This window comes from Apteryx rowi, unplaced genomic scaffold (genome assembly GCF_003343035.1).
Source record: "Apteryx rowi isolate R43461 unplaced genomic scaffold, aptRow1 scaffold_116, whole genome shotgun sequence".
Taxonomy (NCBI): domain Eukaryota; kingdom Metazoa; phylum Chordata; class Aves; order Apterygiformes; family Apterygidae; genus Apteryx; species Apteryx rowi.
This window is the reverse complement of record NW_020447375.1, coordinates 1,300,816-1,327,041: the sequence shown is the minus strand read 5'-3', so window position 1 is coordinate 1,327,041 and position 26,226 is coordinate 1,300,816. Positions and strand designations below refer to the sequence as shown.

The 26,226-nt window shown below is 42.5% G+C and overlaps 1 protein-coding gene across 2 annotated transcripts in view; it reads left to right on the top strand.

Annotated features, from left to right (window-relative positions):
• PCDH15 (protocadherin related 15) overlaps positions 1-26,226 on the top strand; it is a 293,502-nt gene that overhangs the window by 171,921 nt on the left and 95,355 nt on the right. For both annotated transcript variants that reach the window (XM_026081044.1, XM_026081033.1), the window contains exon 17: positions 12,792-12,920. In XM_026081044.1, the coding sequence (XP_025936829.1) occupies positions 12,792-12,920 (129 nt within the window). The remainder of the gene's footprint in view (positions 1-12,791; positions 12,921-26,226) is intronic.

Here is a 26,226-nt window from a genome sequence, read left to right as displayed (position 1 = left end):
CATTTTATACAACCTTTTCTACATTTGCTTTTCTCTTTTTTCTCTTTTTTCTCTTTTTTCTCTTTTTTCTCTTTTTTCTCTTTTTTCTCTTTTTTCTCTTTTTTCTCTTGAATGGGATTTAAGGGGAGAACATGTTTTGATTTTTTTCATAAGTGGAATTTTCCTCCTTACACAACATGAAAATTTGGCGTTTGTACATTCGGTATTTCCATTGCGTGCGTAGGCTTTAGGAACAATGGTCATAGGACAGTTTGGTTTGAGAGGGACCTCAGGAGGTGGCGTAATCCAGCCTCCTCCTCAAGGCAGGGGCAGCTACGGTTTCGCTGGCAATGTAACTGTGAATCAGATTATTTAATTCATAGCCTTCAGGAAGAAAGAGGTATAAAAGGTATGTTAAAAACCCTTACACAGTGAAAAAAATAAATCACTTTTATACATGCAGATGCTGATTCTTTGCAACTTCAGCCTGAGCAATTGTGGACAGGACTTAAGGCATTTAAATATGTATGTTTTTAACTAGATTCTGTTGCGAACAAAGATTCTAGCCGTTATAAGCTAGGTTTCAAAGGGACTTAACTTCATCTCATTTAACTGATTATTAAAAAAAATAATAATGTACAAAACTCTGCATTTGAGACGAAATACTTCAGAAGGGAGATGTCGCCATCCTTGGCAGTGGTTGAAGCTCTCAGCCTGGATAAATGGAATGATAAATGAATTTTATCCCAGGCCGCTTTGAAAGTTGTCTGTGTCTCCGTGATGAGTTTCTCTCTCCTCTTCTCCACATTGTTATCCTAACATTAAGAATGTTTGTGTCCGTGGAGATTAGCAGAGGCTCGTTAGGTGAGCGAAGCTCATATTTCAATATTGGGCCAGCCATYTCTGGACTGAGCTTACCCAATGATGCGAGGGGGAAGAAGCACCAGAAGGACTCATCTTTCCTAYCTTTAACACCAGTCTGATGTTGGTTGCCCTCTCCACCCCTCCCAGGGTACTCTYTGGCACTGAGAGACCTGCCAAAGTGGATCTTTCTGGCCACTTCTGGTATCTCCAGGAGTTTTGAGGTCAGCATGGTCAGGCACTAGGACACTTCACATAGAGGATCACACTTCTCCTTGGACACGGCAGCCCCAGCGCTGGTCTCTCAACACCACTGTTAATTCTGCAAAGCTATGGGAGCAGAATTTCCTCCCGGTGCCTTTCTGTCAGAAGATGTGGTCATTCCTGCAKTCGTGGTGGTAGGAAACATTAGCTTTTCAAAACCACGAGTTATTGGTTCCCTGATCTTCTAGGGGCCCAAACTCTTCCCCTGCAGCTCCAAGCAACCCTGGCTGGCACTGTGTCTTGCCCGCTCTGCTCCAGAAGGAGATGGTGTAGATATAGCGAACTAAACTCCATGGGATATTGGACTACTATGCAATACAGTATCAGACCTCCTTTTTTCCCCCCACGTTCTTTAGGCCAAACTAGCCATTCCCATCATCTGTAACGTCTGCTGAAGAGAGAGTTTTGCATTTGAAATCTCTCTGCTCTCTACACCTTAAATTTGCAGTGTTTTAATGACATTTTTCCTCCTCTTTAAGAGTTCTAAGAGATTCTACCAGTGTTGCGACTGGGGAGTTGAGCTTTCCGTTTTCTAAGCCCCAAGGCTTGTTTAGCTGCTTAATGTTGTATGGTGACAGTCATGTTAACACCTTCTGGTTTTCTGGGACTGCTTATGCCATCAAAATTAATGCAGAGCTACTTATGCCTTCAACCAAGCAATACAACTTTCCGTTTAGCCGTATGGCCCGACTGACACTGTTTTATMCATTTCGTGTGCCTTAAAAAGCTCGCGACTGTTTAAAATGCTTGACTGTGCTTCCTAAGTTACCGTTGTTCTGATTTATGACCTAGAGCATTAATGGCCTGGTTTTTATCTGACCTTGAAGTAGTGGTGGACCTACCACTTGTCCCTGTTAACAAGGCGATACAGCAAACAATTAAGCACACGTTTATTGAGTTGAGTACTCAGGAAAGTATCAGTATTTCCCAAATAACGAGACTTAGTTGTAGACGGACCGAAAAATGACAGGCAAATTAAAAAATACGTCAAGCTCAAATCATTTTCGCAGATTCTGGTGTTTCCCGATGGGATTTCAATGCCAGAGTTTTTATTTCTTTACATTTGGGAGGGAGAAGTCAGGCATAAAAATTACTCAAGTCTTTTGCTATGTGGAAGAAAACAAGCATTCTGTGCTATTTATTCTTTAATTTCACAAGTTTGTATGTGTCAGTTCATTTATATAAAAAAAAAAAAAACCAAGAAACTCCATTGTATTGCCTTCATCCTTGAAGAATGCAGGAAGGAGGAGGAATTTCAGGTGGCTCATTAAATAACTTAGGGGTAGACCTCAGTTCCTRCAGTGTTCAGAGCAGAATTTAAGTTCTAAGACCACCAAATACAAAGGTCTAGTCCTGAAAATGTTCACTTAACAGCTCCCTATGCTTCAGAAATACCTTTCTGCTTGATTTTAAATGTGCCTGTAGTTGCTGTTTCGTTCATGGATGGAACTGCCCGGGTTTTGGAGAAACCAAGAGTCGTAGTACCTAGTTCGCAAAGCCAGTCAGCAGCTARTAATTAGGTTTTCTTAAAAGTTGGCAGTCGTCCTAAGGGTGTTGCCAACATCCCACGCATCTCCGCCTGCCTTTTTAATTCAGCTGAAGGAAAGTGATAGTGTTGGTGCCTCTCGTCACGCTATCGCTTTGTGATACCCAGAAAATACTGACCGGCTGGAATTTTAGAAGACATTTCAAGTCTTTTTGTGCTTTCTACGTGTTTCTAGGTACCTTGTACTGGTTTCCAGATTCCACTTGGACGTCTGATGCATAAGAGTTAGCCGCTGCRGTATTTAACCTTTAAGCATGGCAAAAACGTTCATGGGTTTGTACTYGGTGCAGGAGCTTAAAACAGTGAGGCTTAAAATTTAGAAACTCTGAAAAACATATTCCTGGCTAGAGCACGTGAGACTGCAGGGTACATAGGTGGTCATGGTGGTCTTTTTGCCACAGCAGTGCCCTCGGAAGGACCTGAAAGCTAGCGTTTGCTCACCTCGCAATACAGATGATAACGTGATATTCCTTCTTCTCATGTCGTCTTCTTGATCAGAGCAAACCAACGCGTCGAGGGGGATTTCAGCCACCGAGCGAAACATARGTAGCCTTATTTCGGTGCAGTGTCTATATTTCATCATGTAAGCTATACCTGGGTGTTTCGGTCATCTTAGAAGAGCATTAATAATTGAGAGCATCCATCTCTCATGACACTGGCATTAATTACGCTCCTTAGAACAAGCAGGTAGAGCTACGTGGAGGTAATTCAGTCAAAGATTTACTTCTCAAGTAGTGTAGAGAGAATTAATTAATTACAGTAAATTTTCTGTTGCTGCTGTAGATATTATCTACATCTGCTCCACAGCAGTTCCATTATCTATTAAGAATAAAGAATGAGTGGGGCTTTCAGTAAACATTCAATGAACAAAGATTTTGTGTACACAAAGGCTTCTATTTAAAAAGACTTCTGCTTAACTTACCTTTTTGTAATCAGTTAAATGAGATTTTAAAAAGAGAAGTCAATGGAATCTGTTCATATTGTGGAGGTTTAATATTGCATTAATCTGGCACGTTTATTTTGATCTGTTGGTGCAGTGGGAACGAATAGTCATTAAATACACGAAAAGGAACAGTATAAACAGACAAATGGTTCTGTATTTCCTCCTGTAAAGAAACTCCTCCTCAAACGATTTTATTCTTAGCGATACAAACTGTAACTAAAGGAAAGCAAGCCCTGTTACTATTTTCCCATCAAGTTATGAGCTGGATAGAAGGAAGCCATACAAATTCTTGCTGAGCTATAAGTATCAGTTTGCATATGAAGGATCTGTGGGGTCAGATATCCTCCTATGAGGGCAGGTCGTCTTGGTTTGATAGAATCAAATCAGCTTGGTTTGATAGAACAACAGCTATGTCTTCTATTAGAGCRAGCTTTAGGAGGCTTCGCTGAAGCTTGTAGTGGTCTCCCGTGTCTGTGCAGCTTGTCTGCTTGCATTATACGAAAGGGTGATTTAAGTAATCCTCTTAAAGAAATAGGTTGGTCAGTGTTTTCCACCGAAGAGTTTATGCAGCTTGTAATTCCATTCTGAAAGGTGGTTTTGCTTGTTTTAAGGTGAGAAACAGTTCTGCGCCAAGGATTATTGATGCATTGCGTAACCCAGAGTAGAATATGTTTAAGTAAAACTGCATTAAAATAGAACCTGCAGCAGGTTCACAACAGCAGTAATATTTTTTTTTACCACAATCACGAGTACTACTACTTGTTCTGGAAAGAATAAGTTGGGCTCTATGTTTTTTTTTTTTTACCAGCACCATACAAACCTCTTCTGTTCTTTTTATAACAGCAGTAAAGTCTCCAGTTCCAAGTGAAAAATGAACCCTGTGCAAGGGTTTTTGGAGCACTGCAGCTGCAAGCCAGGGCAGCCCACGTTCCTARTCGGCTTGGAAGCTCTTGGGTTCTGCTTCGGGACGTAAAGCTCTTGGTGAAGCTGCTGTGGTTTTGCCCCTTTGCAATCTAGGCAAAATCCTGAGCTTTTAGTTCAGATACAGCCCAGCTGTATGTAGTCGGCTTTGCCTGTTAGCCTCCTGCTAGGTTAGGTGACRTGTGGTGCACTGTGTCCTCAAGATTTGGGCGGTTTAGCCTGAATTTGTATAGCTTTGGGTGTAAGCTACCAGCTGCAGCTGGTTCATCCACTAGCAATATTTCATTCCTGTGATATTGAGATGCTTTTTAGCTGCTTGGACAGCAGATCAATACTCTTCCTGTTTCACAAATGGACACGCGGTGTTGGAGTTGCAGCCGTTGCACGGTCGGGGACTGGCGTAACGGGAGAGACCTGTCCCATCAATCCCATGCATTTGTCAAGGGCACTTGAATTTCCTGATCCTTTTTCCTTAGTGTAATTATTGACAAGCTCCAGCCTTGTCTTTCCCTTCAGGCTCAATCTCTTCTCTTTCCTGAATTTCTTTGCAGTCTCGCTGGCCATTTCTTCTTTACCTCTTGGAGAGGTGTAGAGGGTTGGTAGATACTGCTCTTAAAGTTCCCATAGCCTACRCTGGAAGGAAGCTAGGTCTGAAAATCCCTGCAGCCTTGCTGGTAGCAACACACGGGAAGAGAGTAACATGCTCCCCCTTTCCTATGGTCCGGTGGACGTTGCTTGTTGTGGTTATGCAGCTTCCGTGCGTGGAAAAAGGTCAGTGAACGAGGCCGTCGCCAGTCGTGCGTATTTTCCCGTTGCTTTTTCCAACTTTGGCCTTCTGATTTCATCCTCCGCTGCCAACCGTTAGTAGATTCCCGTTAGCAGTGTCGCTCGTCAGGCTCTCACTCCCCTGGAGCTCCTAACTCAGCACGGCAATTTACTTTAGCTATTATGCARTTCATACATATTTTATTCCGGTCCTTATCACTGCCATTATCTTGATATCTGAGCAGCTGTTTCCCTGTTTGCTAAAGAAAAGCTATTCTTATGGATATCAGAACTTGAGCGTAGTTTTCTTGGATTTAATATAGATAACTTCTGATACGTAGAACAGAAGCATTATTTGCAGTTTCTTTTTTTGATCTAATAGGACCCCGGGCTTTGCCTCAGATCTTATTATTTGCAAACTAGTTATATCTAGAGATGATAGTGTTGCCTTAGAGTTTGCCTAAATTAATAAACTTGTTTGACATGGGAGCTAAGGATGTTTCCTCTCCAAGGCAAAGAACGCTCGCATGAATTTCCAACTTCAATTTAAATAGCAGGCTACAAATAAAATAAGTCACAAGTGAAATTTCCTTCAAATTTACCTTCTGTAGCATTTATCAGGGCCTGGCATACTTAGGACAAAAGATATTTGTGGAGTCTATGTTAATGTTACATTTATTGCTTAGGGAAGAATTATATATATATAAGAGCTACTTTAGTGGCCCTGAGAAAGCTATAAATTGCAGCTGTTGGTCTTTTGTTTGACTTCTGTTTATAATAAAAGGGAAGTAAACAYGGCTTGCTCCAGTAATAAATAGGAAGTGCCTGCTATGAGGCTGTACTACATTTTCCCACGGGAGCTTCCAGCAGTAGTTTCAACTCCCCCTTCCAAACCGAGCTTGACAAATCTTTAGCGGAAACACCTAGCTCGAAAAGCGGTCGAGGCAGTTCRCTGGGGATCCTTGCGGCGTTATCTCGGCACGTGCGCCACAAGCATCCGTTCAGTTCCTCTGCGAAAATTGTTAGGAATTAGGTCTTCGTTTTCCCTCTCTCTGCCCTTACTTAGGGGAACCGCTGAAGTTCCTGCTTAGAAACTTTTCGTGGTAATTAAACATATGCTAAGAGCTTTTTGCAAAACCGCAGCTCGTTTTCATGGGAGGCTGCTGCTTTGCTGTCTCTTTTAGGATCCTCTGCAGCAGCCTGAGACTTTTCATAACTCCGTCCTAATTTTGAGATGCCATTTGTTTTCATTAAGGAGCATAAGGAACAAAATAGCAYGTATAGGATCAAGAAATAGATTTAAATAACTCTAGCTGCAATTGATTTTCTTCAAACATCTTTTCTTCAGATTTTCTACTAGTTTCCCCCCCCCCCCCAAATTTCTCAAGGAAAAATTTGCTTCATGCTGCTGGTGTAATTCTAAGCATTACCTTGATTTTAGTCTGCTGTATGCAGGTCACCTTGTAGTGGTAAGACTAGAGCCAAAAGAGGAGGACAGGTAGTAATGTTGTAGGGAGGTGGAAGAAAGGTTCCAGACCCACGTCTGGACCTTGAAGTATGAGACCCCGGGGAATAAGAAGGGAAAGGAATAAGAAGAAATGAATCTTTTTCTGATTCCCGGGGCTCCGAGATGTGCAATTCGGCTAYCTTTTTTCCCCCCGCTAACAAGAGAAGGCGGCTGCCTTTGCAGAAGTAACCGGCTACCTAATTGGAGCTTGTCTTTCTCTGCGTATAAATTTGGATTCTTTTATAGCTAAAGGCAAGAATTGCTCTCATGSTTCCTCAACGCTTTCCGTTACTGACTTAAAGCTTTTGGTGTCATGAGTTGCGGCAGAGGTTTCCTTGGCAGAAGTTATGCTAGTTGTACGGAAAATGAAGCGCGGGTTACGTGACCCTTGGAGCAATCTCAGCCGGCCACTCTTAGCTGCAGCTGCAAGCGGTGGTAAGAAAYGTTAAGCTTCTCCGACTGTGCAAGGAGCTGAGCTTCCTACAAAGTACAGTGCCCCTTTCTCAGGGTGTTTATCTTCTCTGCAGCRCATTTCCTATCCCAGAAGCGAGCGTTCGTTACCTGTGGGCCTTCCCGCGCGTTTTCTGCTGTGCCAGATAGCCTTGGCTGCTGTGAGAAAGGGTATGAGCCACGGTCTGCTTGCTTCCTTATTTTCCRTCCCGGCGACAGCCTGGAAAGAGGTTACGGCTAGCCCTGCGCATAACTCTCAAGCGGCGATTATTTTGTCAATGTGATTTTTAGCGGCGCTGCTGACTTCTTACATTATCCGCAGGACGAACGATCGTGATGTTACCAGTGGTGCTCCGTGCTGCAGTTCTGAGCAAGGCACCGTCATTTATTCTGGTTGCTTAATAAAGGCTATTTTAGGAGAGCATGTCAGTCTTATGCCCTGGCTTCCAGAGAGCTTAAGGAAATCTCTGGAGCCCTCTATTGGCGATATAAAAATGTTGATATTATAATCTTTGATAGCACGTAATCTTTGATAGCAGCTTCCTATGTTAATGGCAGAAGTGCTGGTCTATGCAGCTTGGAGAAATAGGTAGCTAAGTGCCCAGCGCTTCATGTAGAAGGCGTTATTTCTTCAGGAGGATGAGAAGTGGTGCCTGGATTCAGATTTAATAACAAAAAGATTTTTGAAATTGAGAAGAAATATGGATTCTCCGGAGCGCTCTGTTACTCATGTAAAGAAAAAAAGCCCTATGCCACTGTTACTACTACTAACCCACGACCGCAATATTCTTTTTTGTGGAACTAGGCTAAGCAAAAACCCTTTAGCCTTCCCCCTCTTTGTTAGTCCGGGGCTTTTCTATGATCTGGTATCCTTCTGTTCCAAAGAAATGTCGTACCCTCTATTATAGAATAACTTACGGAATACCTCAAGAAAGCTTTCACCCGTCATACGCAAAAGTCAGCCTGGTAATTGATTCCTTTCATTTCTCGCGTAAACCCTATTTAGACTATGAAGGCTTCAAAAACTTGATTCTTTATTTTTTTAATTGGGGAACCTTGAGGCCAGGTTCTCAGTATCTGTCTACGTTTTGAAGACAAAGAGCAAAGCATTTGCCTCCACTCTCTCATTGCCATATAGAAAACATTTTTTTCATCCTGTTGTGTTTTGGAGAGCCCTTCCTTGCTTTCTCACTAATTTCTCCTTTAATTTCTTTTCATTCATAATCCTTCATACCTCTTCCCGGCACTTCTTASCAGTAGGCTGTTATATGTGGTTGCAGAAATGCTGAGACGTACCCCAGATTCTTCACATAGGACCACTGGATAATTCAGGCCGGAAGCGACCTCAGGAGGTCTCTAGTCCGACCTCCTGCTCAAAGCGGGACCAGCTCTGAGGTCAGACCAGGTTGCTCTGGGTTTTATCTGGTTGGGTCCTGAAAACCTCCAAGGATGGAGACTCCACAACCTCTCTGGGCATCCTGCTCCACTCCCTGCCTCTTCTCATGGGGAAAAAGTTATTCCTTATACCCAGTCTGAACCTCTTGTGTTCCAACTTATGCCTGCTGTCTCTCCTCCTCCCACCACGCACCACTGTGAAGAGCCTGGCTCCACCTTCTCAATGACCTTCCTGTAGGTATTGGGGGGCTGCTGTTAGGTCCCCCCAAAGCCGTCTCCTCTTCAGACTGAACACGCCTAGCTCCCTCAGCCTCTCACAGAACAAGTGCTCCAGCCCTGACCATCTTGGCGACCTCCGCTGAACTGGCTCCAGTTTGTCCATGTCCTTCCTATATGCGGTGGAGAACCAAAACTGGACCCAGTATCACGATGTGGTCTGATGAATGTTGAGTAGAGGGGGATAACCCCTTCCCTCCATCTCCTGGCTGTGCCTGTTTACACAGGCCAGGATGCTGCTGGCCCTGGTTGCCACCAGGGCACCCCACTGGCTCGTTTTGGCTTGCTACCAAGATTCCCCAGGCCTTTTCTGCAGAGCTGCTCCCCACACGGTTGGGCCCTGGCCCATATCGCTACAAGGGGCTCTTCCTTCCCCGGGGCAGGAGTTGGCATTGCTTCTTGCAGAACTGCACAAGGTTCCTGTTGGCCCGTTCCTCCAGCCCATCAAGGTCCTTCTGAACGGCAGCTCTGCCCTCCAGCACACTGACTGCTCCCCCCAATTTGGGGTCATCTGCAATCATGAGGAGAGGGCGCTCTGTCACCTCCTCCGCGTCATTGATAAAGATGTTAAACAGGATCTTAAAATTCAGGTTGTGCTGAGCAGAGCTCAGCATTTCCTACGTGCTGCTGCTCCTCCGAGGTGAGACCTGTCTCCTTTGCTACATCTTCAAATGACCCCTTTTAGACTTGCACCGTTATTTCAGTAAGCTCTGTATTTGCAATAATATTATAATGACTGGATTTCAAGAACATCTGATAGGAAGAAGAATTCCTTTTTATTCAAGGGACAAAGTAATACCGCCAGGGTCATGTTGCTAATAGCATGCTTCCAGAAGGGGTTTAGAAAAACACTGTCTTTTAGAAGTGCTCATAACATTTGAGTTCCTCATAACACGTTGATGTGTATATCTAAAATAGGCRTGTGAGCCCACGCACACCTATTGACATGCACTTCTGTACCAAAGYAGAGCTATAAGAAAACTCACAGCACTTTCAGCCCCTGATTTGGAAGTCTGGAGACAAACGCATGTCTTGGTTGCTGTTTTAAGTGCTGCTGTAGGTTGATTCAGCGCTGGCGGAAATAAGCACACTGCAGATTATCAGAAACATTCCGTTAAAATTCCCTCGAATGGCACAAACCTTTTTCAAAATGGCAAGTACTCACTTTTTTTTAAGCCACTGTTTCCTAAGCCGTGTTTCTCTCAGTTTACTAAATTGGAGAGTTTTTATTACTCTGTGTTCTGCAGAATCAGGTTAGCTTAGGGAGTTTGATTTAAATTCAGCGTGTGTTGTGCATCATCAGAAATGAACGTTCTGGAGCGTGTTTTGTGTTGACAAGGAAGCATGAATTGCAAAGTAGATTTTCCTTATATAAATTGAACGTGGGAATGATAGTCTCAGGAACAATTAGCAAATAACTGAGCATAATCAGATGTAGCAAGCTAGCCTAAATGCATCTTTTTTTTTGCTTGCTTGCTTAAAATGTTTCTCCCTTAGTTGCTTTTTAAGGGTTAAGTGGTTATTGGATGGTGCTTATTGTGGATGAGGTGTCTCAAAGCTTTCTTCATTTGCCTCTCTACAAGAACTCGTGGAAAAAAACCCTAAGAGTGGTATTCAGCACAGCTGTTTTTCACGCCGCTTGTGCGTGTTTGGGATCTGGTCTCTGCTCCAGCAGTATGGCGAGGGGATCGCTAAGGGAGCCTGYGAGCGCAGGTAGCGGCTTGATGAAGCACGCGGGGCGCTGTGCGAACCCAGYGGCCAGATTTATAGCCGTGAAAAGCGGCAGCCGGCTCCAACCGGAGGCGCCTGGGCCGCTTGCCAAGCCTGAGGACTGCAAGGTGAAGGAGATTGACCCGTTACAGGAGCTGTCCTGCAGCGAGTAAGTTATCAGCTTGAACCGGCTGACACAGCAACGAAGGCATGACCGAATACCATTAAGCAAGGTAGGGAGCGGGTCTGGAATACATGAGTTTTCCTTTGTRAGTGCTAATGTCCGCGCTCTCCCTGTGCGGCAAGCGCAAGGAGCTTGCCCCCGAACGCAAGCGAGAGATGATGTTCTGCATTTAGCATGGGCGCTTACTGCGGAGGGCCTACCGAGCTGTAAATCCACTCGAGGCTGGGCACGCAGGAGGCGCCGCACCAGAAGAGGTTGCAGAAAAGCCCGGTTCCCGAGACGGCCGTAAGCTTTACATCTGCCAGGGTTCCTGTAAAGACCGTTAAAATGGTAGCATCTCTCCTAGGGACTTAGGCTTTGGAATGGATTCTCTCTCCAGCTAGGAAAACAGCTATTTGAAACAAGGCCATGCTCAAAAAAAAGAGTTTTGCTTTATTTGCAAGTTCCTTTTGTGTATATTTCTGATAACTAGATTAGGAAAATGAGATCTGGTTTCTGTTGCCAGTGGTAGAACAAAATAAAAGGGCGTCCTTATTTAACACGTAGGAATAGTAAGCATTCCTGTAGTGCTTTTTGCCCGTTACAGTAAAAAAGGATGGGAAAATTCTCCTGCCCCTCTTGCTCTGAAGGCCTCAGGTCCCAGATGTAACTAGACACAACAGGAGGAATTAAAAAAGAAACRTTGTTTTCAGATTTAGGGTGGAAGTTAAGAAAAAAAAGCCTTGAATGATAACCAGGAATACGTTTCTGTAGGTTGTATTTTGTTCAGATTTTGATGCAGCCCAGTAGGGAAGAGAACTGATAGCCACTCCGGATTCCTTGGCCAGCCCATAGACCCATTTTTTTTAAACAAACATCATCCTTGATTGCTCAGAGATACCTCTCTGGCTGTGACTACTTGGGGAAGAACCAGAGAGGAGATGTTTGCATGAGAACCGAAGAAGACACTAAAGGAGGCTCACGCGGACTAATAGCAGTGTTAGCATGTATTTGGAGGAGGAGTTAGGGGACCGAACTCGGTATGAAGGTCAAGACTTTAAGGCCACGAAGGAGCTCTGAGGTCAAGGAATCCTGGGCAGCAGAGCTGGGAGGTGCCACCAGACGCTGACTTTGCCCACCCACCACTYGGCCGCAGCATCGGTTATACCAGGATCAGCCCCGGCAGCTACTAATGTGTCGTCTTGCGCCCGCGGAAGGTGCTGTAAGCCTCCCTGCACAGTCCGTTCCCCTCCTCGGCTCTTCTTGCTGTTGAAGGCTTTCCTGGAGTATGATTTCAGTCTTCCTTGCTGCAGTTTTTGTGCCCGGCGATGCTTTGCTTTTCCCTGGTGGATGAAGGGTACTGTTCGTTCCTGCTCTTTGCAACCCATGTCCCAGGCCACAGAAATTTGTGTTACTAACCTCGACTCTCCGGTGGTTTTAGGGCATAAAACAAAAATGTTTTCTGTTGCTGTCGCCATAACGTTTAAATTGATAAGGCTCAAACCGAGCAAAGCGTTTCACCTCCGTGCAAAACTTCAAGCCGGAGGAACAGAGAAATTAAAAGACTCCAGTGCTCGTGCGTAGGCATGTTCTGAAGCAACTGCCTGTGCAAGGTAACTAGTCCTAGCCAACGTATCTGCTTTTATCACAGCCTTAAGGTTTGGTACGGTTCTTGCTGCTATGCTGGATTGGAATTTCTGGAATAAAGGTATCTCTGGTTGCGAAGGCATTAGCATGCGTTGAACTGCTTTAAAACGCAGCTCTAATAAATTTTCAGGCTGAAACCCTCTTTGCCTTGCAAGAAAAGAAAGGAAATAAAAATGTCCAGCACTTCAAACTGATAATGCTTGCTTTTTCCCCAAAAAACACGTGACAGCGCTGATCAGCTGTTTTCCTGTGATTTTATACCGGATGGATCTAATCATACGCAGCAGTAAAGTTGCTGATGAGTTGTCACCTGTAAAACAGTAAAATAAAGGGTGTTTATTCATAATTTTATCTGTCTCCACAGACCTCAACGGCTACCGTTAATATAGTGGTGACTGATGTAAATGACAATGGACCCGTTTTTGATATGTTTCTGCCTAAAAACCTGTCCGTCCAGGAAGAGGAAGCCAATGCTTTTGTCGGTCAAGTGAGGGTAAGTTATGAACCCTGCGGGGTTAAACTGTCAATTTTATTCCACGGGCAGCCCAAGCTATTGGGAAAGAGCACAAAATAATTGTACCTTGGGCAAAGCGGCTTCAAATTTTTAAGTTTAAGCCGTCTTTTTTTTCAGACGTGTTTGTGTTAACAATTAATGAAGCAGTCTTTTGATTATGTCTTTGGACTCTGAAATATTTAAGTGCGAGTTTTTCTTCTTTATGCTTAGGAGCTGGAAAGAGTTTTTCATTTAAAAACAGCACGGTATAAAAGCTTTTTTAATGCACGCACCGCTGTAAGTGCTTTTCGTGACAGATTTACAGCGTTACAACGTTGTCACCAGATTTGTATACTCTTACTGCTTTCTTTTTAAATATTTTCCTAATATACAAACAAGCGATGTACATTTACATATATAAAATGGTCACAAACTTAAAATCTTAAATTATTAAGGGGCAAAACCCGTTAATCTGTTGACGGAAATAATTGATTTGGTGTCACAAAATCAGATTGTGCCTGGGGCATTGCTAATTTGAGTGATTTAAAGCTACATAAATTTTCATAACATATATGGGTCTTTTGGACTATGAGGTGCAGGATTTAGTCGTCTAAAGCATTCATCTATTTCTTGGCCGAATCATAGTTTTTCCTAATGTCAGGTGAGGAAAAGTAGGAACTGGTGTTTTGGAAATAGTCGTTGGATACAGTGTATTTCATATTTACTTCACCAGTGGGTTAGCACTACAGTCAGATGCGATACGAGCTGTAGGTGGAAGATGAGTTTGGATAAAATCCAAGAAGAGGAATTTAGACAAAAATATCTATTTCCTTCCAGGAGCAACCCTATCACTAGGAAATGGGAGCTCCTTAACCAGGGCTGTATGGGCAGTACCTTCCCATAGGATATGATATTTGGAGTAGCAATGGGGCAGGGGACAGGTATATAACCACAGTGATGATGTTTCTTTCCAAATTTCTATTTAGAAATTTTCACTATTTTTTTCCATGTATCTTTTTCTGTTAATTTTGGATGGACTTATCTTTCGTTCCAATTTTGTTACTTATTCATGAAGTCTGATTTAATTCAAGTTGCACTTGAGGTTTTGTAGGCTTCTTCCATATGGTTTCATTTGCACTTGTACTCAAGTGGTGTTGTCTGTGTCTATACTCTGCTTGCTGTATAACCCGGTATCATTAAAGGTGGGCGCTGCTCTGAAGCTGTCCAAGCTCGGGTGTAATTTTCATGGGAAATGTCCTTCAAGTCCTTTAAGTTATTTGTCAGCACTGATGAAGGCACGAGTTTTCCTGAAGCTTATTTTTGTTATGCTGTGCTAAAATGCCAGTTACTTCAAAGGGTTTTTTTGGACCCCTGCATGTGCAGAGTTTAGGATTCCTGCAATTAAATCCACTATCATAAATTTATAGATTACTGTCATTCTGTTCATTTTACGTGGTCGTTCTTCATTATACATCTGAAAATGCATGGATGCGATATTTCAAATCAGTACGAAGTCTCTTTAAAATCCATTTTGTGTTCCGCCGGGTGCCCTCAAGGTACAATAATCTTCTCAAACACTAGATCGAGTCTATTTTTAGCTTAGATACAACTATAAAATGAAATATGACATTGCAACAGAACCTCTATATCTTGTAAATTAGTGTAATTTCTAAGTTGTGTTGTGTTGAAAACATTTAATGAAGCCTTTTGATAGCTCATTCCCAGTTGTGGAATGATAGAAACTGGTTATATCATTTGTTGTCGTGTTTATCACCAGTCCTAATTCTCAGTCTCCGGATGGAAAAAAGCTTTCTCTTTATAGTGCAAATATTTGGATGTTTTCATATTCGCAAATGCAAATAGACAGTATAGATAAGAGTGATTTGGGCATTTGAAATTATTTTCTGGCTTCGATGAGAGTATTGAAATAAGGCTCATTAGCATTTAGGTGTACTTATGTTGGTTGGGAAGACTCTTCTTTTAAAAACCAAAATAACTTTTGTTATGTTCTTTTACTTTTCAGCACACTCTAACCATAGTAGGTGTGGGAGATTTTTCTGTCATAGTACGTTTTGGCTGTAATACAGTTAAAATTTAAAGGCCTATTTTAAATAAAAATGGCCTGGTAAGAGAAGATAGTCTTCTTTTTAACTGTCAAGGTCTGCTGTCTGGACTTTCGGTGGCCTGAGCCTAGGGTCAGAGTCTAGGGGAGAGAAGCATTACTCGCAGTAGAGAAAGATCGAGTTAGGGACCACTTAAAGAACTTGGACATGCAGACGGCTGTGGGAGCCGATGGGATGCATCCAAGGGCTGATGTCACTGCGAGGATGCTCTCCGTCATCTTTGAAGGTTCCTGGTGATCAGGAGTGGTTCCTCCTAACTGGAAAAAGGCAACCATCACACCCATCCCCAGGAAGGAAGGAAGGATTCAGGTGGCTACGAGCTGGTCAGCCAGACCTCCAGGTCTCCAGGGAGAGAGCAAATCCTCCCGGAAGCCATTTCCAAGCACGTAAAGGACAAGAAGGTGATTGGAATCAGTCAGGATGGATTTACCATGGGCAAATCATGCCTGATAGCTTTCTGGGGTGAGATGACTGGCTCCGTGGATGACGGGAGAGCAGTGGGTCTTGTTCATCTCCCATAGCATCCTTGTAGCCGCCTTGGCAAGCTAAAGACTGGATAGGTGGAGGTGGAGTGCAATGTGGGCGGAAATTTTCTGCGTGAGGCTTTTTCTCTCTTTCCTCTCCTGAGACTGCAAAATTTCACATTTCTTGTCTGCCCACCTGGTTTTCTAAACAAGCAACGAGTCACATTCATACCCTCCTTTCCCCCCCCCCTCCCCTTATACAGGTAGTGTTTTACACCCTAAATTGCTTATTAGGCTCAACTAGGTTGAATACTTTTTGGAGATGCCTGCTGCGTACACGACAATTCCCTCGTCCCGCTTTGCTTTGGCTGGGAAAGTCGGACTTGAAAAGGGATTCCCAGAAGGGCCAAGATGATGTCCAGGAGTTTGCTTCCCGAGGTGGCACAGAGCAAGAGGAATGAGAGATATGCTGGTGCGGAGGAGTGCTCACTGCGGACGGGGAGGGAGCACGGAAATTCGGTGAAGCGAGAGCACTCCCAGCGACTCTCTCCCTCTCGGAGGCCCCGGCGTAGGAGAACTGCCGGTGGGCATTTGAGGAGCATGCTGAAGATTAAAAGAACAAAAGCTGGAAAGGATAAGGCTGAAAGCGTAGAGGATGTATTTCAAATCCCTTGCATTTCCCGCAGTGTTGTCTAAATTGGGGTGGTTGGTGGTGTATTGGGTTCCCTGTGGCTCTTCCGTGTCTGATCATCGGGATCCCCCAGCAAGACAGGAGAAGGAATGGTGAATGAGGTCCTTCGCAAAGGCCTGGCGAGAAGCAAAAAAGCTTCGTGTCGGCAGCTCGTGAACGAAATTCTGGCACCGTGTTGTCCGTTAAAATCTGAAGTAACTGAGGTTCCACCAAAGAGGCAGCAGCTGAACGGTTTGCGTTAGGCAGCGTCCTATTTATCGATATTAAACTCAGCCGGTCACGTACTCTCCTGACCCCTCCATTGCCTGAGAGGTAGCAAAGCGGAATCGGGTTTAGGTGAGGATGGATATATCGGCTGCAGGATCAACACAGTCCCGCGTGGTTTGTTACAGGTCTTAAAAGTGCTGTCTGTGGTTCGGTGAGAAGCTCTTGGCCTGGTGGCACCCAGGAGAGGAGACGAATCGCTTGGCAGAAGTTTCTGATCGTCTGCTTATTTCTAGTTTTTGTCCCTTCCTCTGTATTTATTTATTGTTGGCGCGTTTCTGTGGCCTCCGTCAGCACTTTGTGAAATCTCCTAGGTATCAAGAGGAGATAGGGAAGGAAAAGGGAACGAGAGGGAAATTACGGATGAAGAATACTTCAAAAAATCTGTACGTCGTCTTTGTCYGATGCCTCGCGTCCCAGTGTGTTATGTCCCTTCACCTTCTGCAGCTCGGCACAGGGCCGTGTTAGATCTTCCGGGTCAGCGGTTTCCCGTCTCTGATACGTGCCCGGTCAGTACTTTGGACAATTCTGTCTATTTTGGATTTGGCTGTTGAGATTTCTATCGCTGGAATAAGAAATTAGGGTTTTCCTGAGCTCGCAAGCTAGAACGGTTGCAATTGGGCTTGCGGACTTTTGATTTATGGATCTGATTATGGATTTTTTGTGTGGCTTGAACGATTGTCTAGATTAGCGTTTCCGCTCTTGAAGACTTGCCGGTGAAAGGAGACGTTAGGGAGTTTTCTTACGATATGTTTCCTGTGTCTAACTTTCAGATATGACCTTTATTTTATTTTATTTTTTTTAAATAATCGAACGTTGTGGTGTTGCTGTCTCTGATTTATATAGGAAAATCGTTTTCCTTGAAGTATTTTCTGAACTACAGAAGACAACAAAACACAACCGAAAGCATCTTAAGAGTTTGCCTGCTAAGTAGTTTCCAATTGAGATGTTGGCTGCTACCTTTCCAGCTCAGATCTGGTGCTCTTTAGTTAGGTGGTCTCAAAAAAAGACTCAGCAGTGTTGAGAATGAAAAAAATAACTTTAAAAATGAATTAACATATTGAAGAACTGTTTCCAACCCTGGCCAAATGTGGAGATGTTAAAATAATATATTTCGTCTGTGAATTGGAAAGCTTTTTGTTTTTATTTTTGCAAGATATGTATGTTTATTCATTGGTTAAATCTCTGGATTGCTTGATCGTGTCATTGCTAAAAAAAACATACTCATCACACGGGCAAAATTTCTGATCATCTTTTACGTAAAAATGGCCAGAACAAGTCTCTAAATTTAGGAGTTGGTTGCGTTCCCGACTAAAGAAAGCTTGTCTGTTTTTAAGTGTTACAATGTGATTAACTTTTGTGGGAGGTTCATGAGTCCGTTAAATCATGTTTTCACAGCCACGGGCTTCTGGATTTTCATTTATTTTAATTTATATCAGCCTGTAGCATTTAACTGTTGTTACTGTGCGGTTTTATTTAGAGTCGCGTTTAATTGGTTTCAGAGCTAACCCTCAGGATGCTCGGAAATTAGCATTGAAGAGAAAAGTAATCAGTGGAGGCTCTGCCGTCTCTTATAACTGCTAAAATATTTCAGTTTTCGAACATTTACCATGTGCCACCTTTGCCCTAACAAATTACTCTAAAAGTAGTTATTTAAAAAAAAAAAAATTGGTTGTTCAGTAAGGCACTTTTATCATCTGTTGAGACGTTCATGGAGATTATACGTGGCCTTTAGCGTATTTAAAAATCATTTGAGTGTAGGGCATTATAGTATTCAAGAAATAGGGGTTGCTTGAAATTTCCAGGTAGCCAAAATTTGAGGATACTGCCTTTGATTTTCAGTTTGCCTCCCCAGGTTATTTAGATGGGCTACACGAACCAGACTGCCACAGCCAGTGACAGATCACTGATGTGTCCCCGATATTGCCATGTCCGCTTTTATTGTATAGTCTGTAGAATTACTTTGTGCAGTAATTCAGGACATTTAAAACTTATTGCACGTTGCAACAAAGCCGCTGCCCGTTCTTGCAGTACAACGCCAAGTTTTGTGACGTGTCAGGAATTATATAGCGGAATCAAATACATTAAAAAAAACCCTTGTGTGTATTTTTGGTTCAATGTGAACAGACAATAAAGACATTTTATTTCTTATCTGAAACTTGTACGAAAGCTGCAGTGCTCTAATCCTACAATCCTGTAGAAAGTAAGATATTATAATTTTTTTCTGATTTATATAAAAAAAGTAATTTAAATGTCAGTTTTGTAGAAAGCTCCACAGACRTGAACTTTTATAGGTTTTTGGACTGCAAGGGAGTATCACAATTGCCTTCCGATAGGCATACAGTGAAGCCGCGTGTGTTTAGGAGCRTGTTTTATTAGTCTAATTGCCTGAAGCAAGAACAAAATTGTGTGAGAACTACTGACAACATTGGAAGGACAAAAATATTTCCTTGTTTCCGTACCGTTTCTGAGGTTATTTTGAGTTCAGCAGAGAGAAATCTTTCAGACTTGCTGGTACCTTCCCAAATCGAAGGGACTAGGGAAATGAAAGTGTAAAATCAGGCAAAAGGAAATGGAGGTGAGGAAAAGCCTTTCTGAAATAAGGGGAAAAGGAAAATGCCCGTCTTTCTGGATGACTGATTTTTTCCCTCCTTCCTTAAAATATTTTTAAATAAAAATCCCTTTTAGCGCTCCCGTCCCTGTTGTCAGAGCCACACCACCCAAACACTTTGGCATTGACACAACTTGAGGGGCTTGCAAAGTTTTTAAAGCCGTAATAATTATAATGATGATGATAAAAATCCTGTTGTCATCCATGGAAACAATAACGCAGTTCCCCGAGCAGCGTGCTTCATAGCCTTCAGCACGATTTCCGTCCTTGCCTTGAGCTGCAGCATGTGCTGGTGTACTGTAGGAGCTGTTGGAGAGCAGAAGGTGTTGTTCAGGTGGGTAGGGGATGTGGGCAACTTTTGTCCCCAGAGAAGGCCAGAGGGAAAATTTAATTATGGGGAGGTGCAGCTGGAGGCAGAGTGGTGCCTAGAAGAAGTGTTTCAGTTTTTGGTCGTGATGAGGGTCTGCCCGTCATGCTTGCTTCTCCTATGCAGACAAGTATGAAGAACAAGGTACTGCATTATACCACTATTCCATTACTCCAGCTCCATCAGGCTGAACACAAACTCTCAATTAACCTGCTTAAATCCCATTGTTACCCACTGTGAGCAAGAGTTGTGGATGTTAGTGGGAGGTTTCTTCTAGAACGAACGATAATGATATAATTAATATTGTTGACATTTAAATGTTTGTCATTATATTTGAGAATTAATGACCCTTTAAGAGAGACTTTGGTAATTTTGGTCTCCCAGAATTGTATTTTCAAGCTATTTGAGAACTGAGGAAGATAATATGTTGCTTTGGATCACTGTTCGTTCGTATTCATGAGGTTTTCTTAATGTTGAAGCATGGTTGGTAATGCAAATTCAGACTTCCCACAATAGATAAAGGCTATAATCTTGTAGACCATGCTGTCTCCAGTGAATTCAGGATATGTTTTCTGGGAAATAAAGTAATGATTCAGTTGTATTCCTAGGTCTCCAGGTTTGCTTTGTTCTCCGGTACTTTATAAGCTAACCCTGTGAGAGATGGCAGTAGTCATGTAGGTCTGAGGAGCTCCTGGAGTAGCAGCAGTGGTTGCTAGAGACTCTTCAGAGGAGCTTGCCCGCCCTATTTCTGAATGAGCACAAAGAGGCCGGAGATGTAGTCAYGTGTGTCATCTCTCTGCAGAGAGCCATCTACTCAGAGCTTCTCATTAAAATTTGCCAACGCTGTGTTGCATGTGATTACGAGTGACCAAAGAGCAGAGCATTTAGGCAGATTTTGGGGTAATAGGATGGGCGGGAGGTCAGGTGCTAAAGTAGTGCTCCTGTTGCTGGATGGCTGAGAGCACTTCAGGCTCCTTTATTCCCTTGCTTATTACCCAGGTCCTCCTCCATGGGTACTTGAATTGAGCCTCCCCTTCCTGTAGAGGAGTGTAGGGATGAAAGGAAGGAGAACCTGGGTTAGGGGTGGATGCAGCAGGAAAAAGGGGAGGAAACAAGTAGGTTTTTCTCTGAGCTGTCTGGTCTTGACATCCTGCTCTTGCAGGGAAGAGAGAGCCCTCTTTCTTGGAAATGTTTATTACCATTTAAAGTGGAATCCAAAGAAGCGCCGACAAATCCTGGAATATTTTTGGTTAGTAATTGGAGATTATTTATTCATATCTGCAGAATTCCTGTCCAGCATTGTAGATCTTGTCTTATGCATAGAAAATTGCACTGTACGTAGAGTGCTTTTTATCAGTAGCTCAACTTCTCCTGCAATACCTCTAATGATAAGAAAAGGAAAGAAGAGCTCTGCAGTATGTTTGAAAAGTTGACAGGCTGGATTCTGGAAGGTCGAAGGAAGAAATTAATTTCAAAATCGAGCATCTTTCTCATACACTTACGTCCTGTGCAGCTGCTTGCTCTCATTTATATTAAGAAATCTCCGCTGTGTATGTTTGTGCTGCCTGCAACATTGACTGCTCTGGTTTAGCACGGGGGCAAAATGTATTCTACACGTAACCTGGCCCCAGGCTTATAAAGATTTATGACTTTAAATGGGCCTTTGTACTGAGGCCTTCTTAGGCCAGTGCAACACAGGGAGCTCTGCTCCAACTCCTCTTACGCTGTCTGATAGAAAAGAACATACCTGGGGCATTGCATTTGTCAAGAGTTTAGCAGTAGCCCAGCATCTGACATAACTGAAAAACTTCTGTCCTTGCAAATGACTGTCTCTCCCTACGAGTTTTGTCCGCGCTTCCAGCTAATGCCTTCCTCCAACAAAGAACAACAGCTGGGTGGATCAGTAGACTAAAAAATTGCAGTCTCTGTGCAAAATCCATGGTCTCTTATTCAAGACTTGGGCCCAGGCAAGCAATGCTGTATTTTGGTACAGTAATGCACTAGTATGTTCCTATGGGAGTTGTACGTAGCAGAATCACAGAATAGTTGAGGTTGGAAGGCACCTCTGGAGATCATCTAGTCCAATGCTCTTGCTCCAGCAGGGTCGGCTAGAGCAGGTTGCCCAAGACCATGTCCAGCTGGGTTTTGAATATCTCCAAAGGTGGAAACTTTGCAGCCTTTCTGAGCAACCTGTTTCAGTGTTCAACCACCCACAGAGGAAACCTGCAAGAAGGTATTCTAGTAATTCCTCCATTTGGACCACCAAACCTGGTCTGAACTGGAATAAGCCCAAGACCTACTGTGCTCAGAGACTGTTGTGCACTATAGCTCAAAGATAAATTGGGGAGGCAATTAATCTCCACCGAACAAAACCGAGGGGTGTGACACAAGGACGTGTATGCCCCGAACAGCTCTCCTCTCCTCCTCTGAGTGCTTGGCTGGTTAGGCAGATGGTGTACCTCCATGCAGTGCTTGTAGTTGGGTGGGTTTTTTTTATCCTCACCTGTATCCAGTGGGTGGTTGCATATAAGTCTTCCCCTCCATGTGCTACCCACGTGGCAGTAAAGGAGACAGTGCATGGCCCCCTCTCTCTGTCTCTGTATCTCTCAGCCTTTTGTAGAGTTGGAAGAAATTCTGACCACCTCCAGCATTTGAGATGCAATATGACTATTTTGCCCATCTTGGTATCTTTTCTGTTACTTTTGAGATTTCCCTCTTTTGTTGGTTCCCTCTTCTTGTTTGGTTTTTGTTGTTGTAGTTGTTTAGCTTTGGTTTCATATGATGTCTGTCTCTCCTATGGCTTTTGAGAATTGCATTGCCTACAGCAATCACTCCTGCTGCTTCTGCTGCCTCTGAGAAGCTTTGTGTTTCTGCTATGAGCAATATGGGGAAGACTTCCAGCAGATTTCTGTTGGTRGAATAAATCTGCAGGTCCTATTAAGATCTACAGTAATCTGATGGCCATTTATCCGACTAAAACTTCCAGATTTTTACCATTCTTTTTATGTGCAAATCGCTGAGGGTCGGTTGTTGCTGAAAGCTACCATAAAAGCCTTGCTTGATGCACTGGACGTAGGAATGTCCTCTCACCTCCTTCTCAGTCCTCAGATAGTCTCCTTGACTTTAATCTTTGGGACTTCCCAAAGATTTTCAAGCCTCTCTCTAAAGGAGAAGGTGGGTACTAATGAGTCGTTAGACTCTTCGGGGTTATCAGGTGATTCTTGGTTATTCCTTAGCTACTGAGGTGGAGACCACCCTTCTGATCTTTGCCTTTTTTCTCAAAACCTTATTTTTCCTAACCAGCATCCACCCATTCAACTGGCTCATAGYCAGCTGGGACCCATTTCCTTACAGGGTCTTTATTTTTGGTCCATTTATGCTTGCAAGAGGTTTTATGAAGGTGTTAGCCATAGTTGTCTTGAGGAAAAAAAATACAGTCAAGATGTATAATACTGAAAATAAATGTTTTCTTTGGGTTTTTAATAGACATAATGACGTTTCTCTATTGCTATCTGCAAAAGTACCTGTTAAAGCCAAAGTTGCTGCTAGCAGTAACATAGCTGTTTGTATCTCATTTTCCAGTCTAATCCGTTGCTGATAATGTTTACAAAATATTTCACCTTTAATAAAAACAAAGACCAAGAAAACTTCTATTTGGGGAGTTTTTATGGCAAGAGTCAGCACCTGACAGATCATTGTAGACACTGGCAGAAAATTAAAAAAAAGCATAAGCTAAATACATGAGAAGATAAGATGCTGGAGTTACTCTCCTCGGTAAAATTTGTGTCTACGCTTATTAGGTAACACAGAAATGAAATAGCCTGTTGCCTTCCTTCTCTCCACCTCTGGTAACTGTGTACTGGGGTAATTCAGCTCAATGAACAAATCCAATTTATTGGGATGTTGCTAGCTTTTGTTTTTAAGGGTAACGGCAAGTTCAAGCAGGGCTGGTTCTTAAAGTCGGACTTCTCGGACTTTTTGAAAGCCCAGCTCCTCGGTGTGCAGACCTCCTCCTCTCTTCTCTTTTGGTCTAGAATTGATACGTGCATCGGTTTTTACCTGCCAGAGGACTTCTCTGTGGTCAGCCGTGGGTATGAAACCGGGATGATTTGATTAAATCATCCATTTTAATGTAATGTATTAACTGCAAACAGAAACAGTGAGCACCGTATTGTCTGCAAGTCCTTCGTAGATGTCTCTGGAGAGCTGCTGCACGAGAAGTTCTCGTTCCCCACGTTGTTCTTAGACCCCGTGGAATAATTTCCACGTAAAAAGAGTTCATTTCATTTTATATACCCTCCAGGTAGAAGATTCTGTTGGAAAATGGATTAAACTTCTTTTCTTTCGTATCTATAAAGGGCACATTATCTCTTTTAAAGTTTGTAGAGATAAAATGTTAACTGATGAAGATCTTAAGCTGGAAAAACAATCCAATTTGGTAACATAATAGTATTTTCCTAAAGCTTTATCATAAAAAAAAGGTTTTGATTTTTTTTGAAAATATGCACTCCAATTGGAAATAGATATTTATTTGGAAACTGTACTTCTACTAGTTATTAGTATACAGGGGGGCGGTTCTGATCCCCTTTTCCAGTGTCAGTCAAGCAGTGACGCTGATTTTTATATCCAACAGATAATTAGAGACTCCATACGGTAGAAATTTTCCTGCCTGCTACTGTAAGTGGGATCAAAATKAGACCTGCAGAATGTAGAAAACCTGTTTATGCCCGGTGATGTACACGAGTCAGTTTAAAACATACGTAGTCCCTTTTTAGGAACCAAATTGCAAAGCCTTCCATTTATTTGGAAGTCATTTTAATTTAGTTCCCTAAAATGTAAGTTTCTTCTATTCTAAAATATACTTCCAAGTTAATATTACCTGGTTTAGTCTCATACTTTCCAATAGCAGGGAGTTTTGGGGGTTGTTTTGTTTTGGTTTGGGGTTTTTTTGTGTTTTTTTGTGGTTTTTGTGGTTTTTTTGTTTTTTGGGTTTTCTGTTTTTTGGGTTTTTTTGTGTTTTTTGGGGGGGCTTTGTGGGGTTTTGTGGGGTTTTTTGTTCTGTGTTTTTTGGGGTTTTTTGGTTTTTTTTGTTCTTTTGTTTTTTGTTTTTTTCGGGTTTGGGGGTTTTTTGTTTTGGGGGTTTTTTTTGTTTTTGGGGGGGTTGTTTTTGGGGGGGTTTTGTTCTTGGGGGGGGTTGGTTTGGGGTTTTTTTGTTTTGGGTTTTTTTTTTTTTTTTAACTCTGGCTGGTTGCTCTTGGTCAGTTAGCATCCATTTAATTGCTGTAATATAGCTCTGGCTTAAACTAGTATTAAGCGTGAGGACTGACCTCACGCCTGTATTGAAGATTAAGTCTATGAGGATGAATCTTAATGTCTTATCCAGAAGCTGGGTAGGATTTCCCGTACTTTGCTCTTCTTTTAGCTGAGTTAAGCATCTGTTGCTGTGTTCTTGAAACTTTTCCTGTTGACTAGCTTTCTGACGGTTTTCCAGCATCTCGTCTATGAGGTCTGTGTGTCCAAAATCAGTTATTTCCATGGGAGRATTAGGATCAGTTGTAAACGAAGTAAATCAGCCGTACATTGATTAAAAGGATGTGTTATCTATAGACTGGTCATTATAAAGTTGTAGCCATTACTGCTTATTGCATTGATGTAGGGCAGGAGGAAAGAAGAGTGAAATTTTTCCTATTAACAATTTTAATTAACTTTTAATTGATTTCTAGGAAGATAAATGATTTCATTATAAAGTCTCATAATGAACACCTTTGCTGGTATTAAAGATTCAGGGAAGTTTCCTGACAACTGTTCTGATAACAAAACATTAAAATCTCTTACGATCTTCCCAGAGGTCTGTAGGCTCATTTATAAAGTGAAACAAATGGAAACACCTTGCTCACGCGATGCCCTTTGTTTAATTCACGTGACCTGATTAATCATGCCTTAATTTAATTAAGGAGGAGGAAAAAATAACGGAACAGCATTCAAGTTATGTTGAGGTCCTACCAGCTCTAGGGAAAAAAAGTAATCTGAATTGTGTCCATCCCTAGAAGGGCAGGTACGTAATAGCAAGATTTATTTACTGATACTTAAATGCGAGGCTTAGTTCAGTACGTGAGTATAAAGATACCGACCGAACAAAATCACAACAGACTCTCCCTAAAATCTTCAAAAATTGAATAGTGTTTATGGGGTTTTTTGTTTGAATGCATTTGTCCTTTTCTGCAACTTGAAGAATAATCATGAAATGTGACAGCGTTTGGTTTTGAAGGACATGATAAACAAGAAGTATAAAATGTTCAGTAGTTCTTCAGAAAGCAATGATGAAAATGCCAGCAAAAGTGAAATGAAATGAAAATTTCCAGCTAATACGTCCTTTCTAACGGTCTGCTGACCACGTCCATCTAAGCATAGATTCAGTAATGACTTGGGGAGCAATGAAACACCTAAATCAAGCAGTGTAAAATCAAAATTCCCCTCAGATGCCACCTAGCCCTGGTGATACCTCAGCATCAGGTGTATCTAAGTGTTTGACTTTGCAAGCATCTAGTTTGGTTTCTGCTTATGTGCACAGGTGTCCAAAGCTGAGCAGCTAAATGTGCATTTTCCCCTAAAGTCCAGTTGGGATCCAGAAAACAGGCATTTCTGTCATGCCAAATTATTATTATTATTATTATTATTTATTTATTTATTTTCCCTCTGGGCTATTCTGTCTTTGTTATGTATCAGTGAGAAGTAAGCTGCTCTAAACCAGGACTGCTGAGCGGCCACCTAAGTGTTAGTACACTG